The 4,430-nt window shown below is 45.2% G+C and overlaps 1 protein-coding gene across 1 annotated transcript; it reads left to right on the top strand.

Moving 5' to 3' along the window:
• The first annotated feature begins 2,332 nt into the window (after nucleotides 1-2,332).
• LOC6045560 (E3 ubiquitin-protein ligase RNF220) lies at nucleotides 2,333-3,997 on the top strand. Its single transcript, XM_001862870.2, has 2 exons — nucleotides 2,333-2,833; nucleotides 2,893-3,997. The coding sequence occupies exons 1-2, from the start codon at nucleotides 2,483-2,485 to the stop codon at nucleotides 3,688-3,690; spliced, it is 1,149 nt and encodes a 382-aa protein (XP_001862905.2). The 5' UTR covers nucleotides 2,333-2,482; the 3' UTR covers nucleotides 3,691-3,997.
• The last annotated feature ends 433 nt before the right edge of the window (nucleotides 3,998-4,430 follow it).

Below are 4,430 nucleotides of genomic sequence, written 5' to 3'. Positions count from 1 at the left end.
TTGTCAGCGGGAACTGTCAAGGGCAAATGACAGTTCTCGATGTCAAATCAGTCGAGCAGTTTGTTTTGCCAAATTTTTCTCGTTCACCGGACTCGATTGTCGATTTAAAAAAAAAACGGGGGCTCCCGGACAGGAGTAAGCAGGATTCCCGCCGCGTTGTGCCGATCTAGGACACTAGTGGCACGACTTTAGCAAGTTGGTAGCATCCGTACAGAACGGCAGCGGCTGCAACCTGATAGGTCGGCATTGTTGACAGTCCTTAAAAAATAAATCAAAAAAAATACTAATTCACGCGTTTTGTCTTGTGTTTTGCATAAATCCGGTTGCTGGAGTACGTAGCGGAACCGGGAGAAGTGGAGTTCCGGTCCAGTGGTCGCTTTTTGGTGAAATCATCTCAAAAAAGTTTCACAGATTGAGGTTAGGACGAACGGATCCGACCAACGCTCGATTAACTCCAAAGGTGGAAAGAACGGCAAGTCGACGAACTCCGAGACGGCGAATTCCAGCGTCTCACAGCAGTTGCAGGAGATTTCCGCGAAGCTGCAAAAGCTGGACGACCCTCGGGACGACCTGGAAAAGCTAAGCAAGGAACTCCTTGGGAAGCTGCCGCAGCTTGCGCATCGGGTTGACGTCGTCTCCGCTGAAAACCGACTGCTGAAATGGGAAATCGAGGAACTGTGGCAAGATCGGCTGCAGGAGTAAGTCCTTATCAAGGGAATCAAGTTGGAACGTCCGAAGCAACACCTGGAGGTGTTCCGTGGTGTCTGCGAGCGCGCTGGGTTCCACGCGTCGGACGACGTGAAGGAGGTGCGCCTTCAAGAACAACAAACGTACCAACGTCATGCTGGTGAAGTTCTGGAGGGTCGAAGACAAAGGTCGGTTCATTCGGTGCATCCGGTCCCCCAAGAAACCGATTGCTCCATGGGACTGACCAGACGTATTCGGTGCGAGAGTGTCGCTAAGAGAGTTTTCCCAGAACGCGGTTTGATTTCGTTTAAAATAAGTTCTATTTTTAAGTATATTTATAAGTAGCATTACAGTCTCTTTTACAGTTCATGTCGATAAAGTATCGAGAAATTAAAAGTGAGAGTGTGTGCAACAAGGAGTTAAACTTTCTGTGAAGTTGCTGTGAAGATTACCATGGCACTTTGAAAAGTTTAACTCCATGTTGCACGCACACACTCTCACTTTTAATTTCACGATTCTAACTATATATAAAACTCATCTGACTAGTAGTTGTGTTCATCTTAATAGAAAAAAACATCTTTTCGTAAATTTTTTGCTCCAAAAAACAAAATTTCCAGTTTTTACTTATTGGGTGTTTTTGAAACCGCCATAAGTCAGGGTTATTAAAAAACATCCAAAAAGCAAAAACTGGATATTTGGTGTATTGGACCTTTAAAAAAAAACTCCAGAATTGCCAATAAATTTTGAATAACAAAATAGTAGTTTATGCAACAAGTTGCAAAAAGAGGATTTTTTCAGCACGAGTCGTACATTTATCCAACGAGGTTCACCGAGTTGGATAAATACGAATAGTGCTGAAAAAATCAAGTTTTGCAACGAGTTCCATACAACATTTTTTGCAATTCCAAACAACATACACTGAGTGAAATTTTATGTCAAATTTTCATGTATTTTGTCAATAAATCGTTTAAATCAAAAAAATGTTGAAAAGTGTTACTTTTCGAAACAAGTGCTGAAAAGTTCAACTTTTCAGCACCCATTTGAGTGCTGAAAAGTAGAACTTTTCAGCATTTATTTTGAAAAGTGTTGCTATTCGATTCTGTTATTTTTGGTACAGAAAAGTAGGCTATTTCGTCGTTCAAGAATGACAGGAAAAGTAAGTAGTTTCACGACGGAATTGGGTCCTAAAATGGAGCTTAGATTGCTGATATTATTGTTTACAGCGATAAAGCTTATTTTTCTGAGTACAATGACTCTTTGTACGACCACAAAGAGTTGAAAATGGATTTTTAAATCAATTTTGAAAAATTAACCTCGCGGTCCTTCTTGACAGAAAAGCTCCTACTTGACAGCTCGTTTCAAGGGGACCATAGTTGATCCATCGAAAAAATGTTGTCTAGTCAAAAAAAAATTTGCATTAAAATGAAAAAAAGTGATCAGAAATGGTTTTTAATCGTGTTTTTTACCGTTGTACATAAAAATTGACATAGGGCTTTAGTACCCAATTGCAAAAAGTTTTTTTTAATCTGTTTTATCCTTGGAATCAAACTCCCAATCCCACTGTGCTGTAGAGCTGTGCGCCTTCACACAACAACCCCGATGCTGTCAGTTTCTTTTCCGTGCGTGTGCTTCTCAAACGTCACCGCGCGCGCCGTCGAGAGAAATTTCGCACAATCAAAACAAAACACTTTTCGTTCCGGCCAAGCGGCTCTCCGTAAAATTTCAAAGGTTTCCCTCGACATTCTGGGTTCGCGTCCACAAAACTTTCGTAGCTCATTCGATGAGTTAACTCTGGATGGACCACGACGGCGATCCGGCAGCGGAGGCCGGTTTCTCCCGGCAACGGAAGCAAACGTCGGACCCACTTTGCTGTCCGATTTGCGGCGTAACGCTGCGGTCCAGCGAGATCGATCAGCACTTTGCGCTGGAGGTGGACCGGTTGGACAAGATTTTGAAGCCGAAGCAGAATTTGACGGGCCAGTGTTTTGGGGGTGGACCGTCGTCGTCGGCGGCGGCGGTTCCGGGAACTAGTAGTGGGTCGTCGAATGGACACGCCGAGAATGGGGAATCGTCGACGGTGGTCAATCCGGACGAGTGCTGGGGAACGTACCAGAAAATTAAGAACAACAGACAGGCCAGATTGAAGGTGAGAGTTTTGGGGGATTTTTACTGCATTTGAAGATGTTGATTGAAATTTGGTTTCAGATGAAATCTCGCAAGCGCAAAACCGAGGACAACATCTGTCCAATTTGTAATAAAACGGTTCTGGAAGAACTAACGGTCCACGTGGATGCTTGCCTCCGCAAGTCCGAGACAAATGGAAGCAACGGTGGGACCACTTCCAGAGGAACCGATTCCGACGATGACGACGCCAGCATCGACGTCGAGGGTGGCGAAAACTTCGAAGTCTACGAATGGGCTGGCCAAACACGCGTCCGCACAACCAGTTCCCTGCACCAGAGTGGTTCCTTCGCAAGCACCACGGTCCGCGTGACGAACGCCGACGACACGGACGACGAGCTGAACGTGGACGGGGACGAAACGCAAATCTACGGTCCACCACAATACTCCGAGCGGGACATAATCTACCCGATCGCGGACAATCGGTACAAAGATTCGTACCTGCGCGGCCTAGTCATGGCCAACGAACCGGCTACGCTCCAACGGCGCTCGGACAATTCCGCCGCCGGAGAAGGTTCCAGTCGAGCCCACCAATCCCTTCAGCAGCAGCAGCAGCCAACGCCACCCCGCGCCGAAAACGGTCAACACGCCGACCAGATCATCGAATCGCTCAAATCGAAGGTCCGCGAGTACGAGGGCTTCATCCAGAACCGGCCCAAGTGTCTCATCTGTATGGACGACTTCCGCAAACCGGTGGTAAGTATCTGCTGCTGGCACGTGTACTGCGAAGAGTGCTGGCTGCACACGCTCGGCGCGAAAAAGCTCTGCCCCCAGTGCAGTATGATAACGTCGCCGACGGATCTGAGACGGATTTATCTCTAAAAACACGCAACACGCGCGCAAAACAGTGATTCTCGAATACAGGTTCAAAATCGTATAATGCGGATAAAGTTTAAAACTAGCAAACACACACACACACGCAAGACAATAATCTCCCCCCCTTGAAAAATATGTGACAATGATGATAATATGAACAGCATGAATAATTCACCTACCAGCCAACATTCCATCGTGAAATCGTTTATGTTTTGTATATCGGATGTTCTACAAAAGTCTACATTTTTGCTCCAATTCGGACGTATTTTGTGTATTTTTTAATTATTTAAATAAACTTTTATATGTACCCAAAGTTGGTTGAACGGAAGGTTGCTTTGCAAGATATCACAAAAAAAAAAATCAAATCAGCTGAATGTGAGAAAATAAAACGGATTTAATATAATAGGATTCGTCACTTTTTAGTTTGACTTTGTCACGGGTACAAACTAAAAAGTGCCAAACGAAAAAGTGACCAACAGGGTAGGTAAACCATCACCATCGCACTATGATTGATGCATATTTCGGCGCGTTCCTCGTCTCTTAAAATTTCTCTTCTCTTTCGCAGCCGAGTGATGGTCGGCTTGCTATCGCGAATATCGAAAGCCCATCACATCGACGAGAAATACCCTATCGCTGGCTCCGATGGAACTATCGTTCCAACCGGAGAGGCACGCACACGAAATTGCTGTATACATACACTGGAGCTCACGCATACAAATGAACTCATTTCTACAGGGCTTACGGGC

Source organism: Culex quinquefasciatus, chromosome 3 (assembly GCF_015732765.1).
Source record: "Culex quinquefasciatus strain JHB chromosome 3, VPISU_Cqui_1.0_pri_paternal, whole genome shotgun sequence".
Taxonomy (NCBI): Eukaryota; Metazoa; Arthropoda; class Insecta; order Diptera; family Culicidae; genus Culex; species Culex quinquefasciatus.
This window is presented reverse-complemented; position numbering and strand designations above follow the sequence as displayed.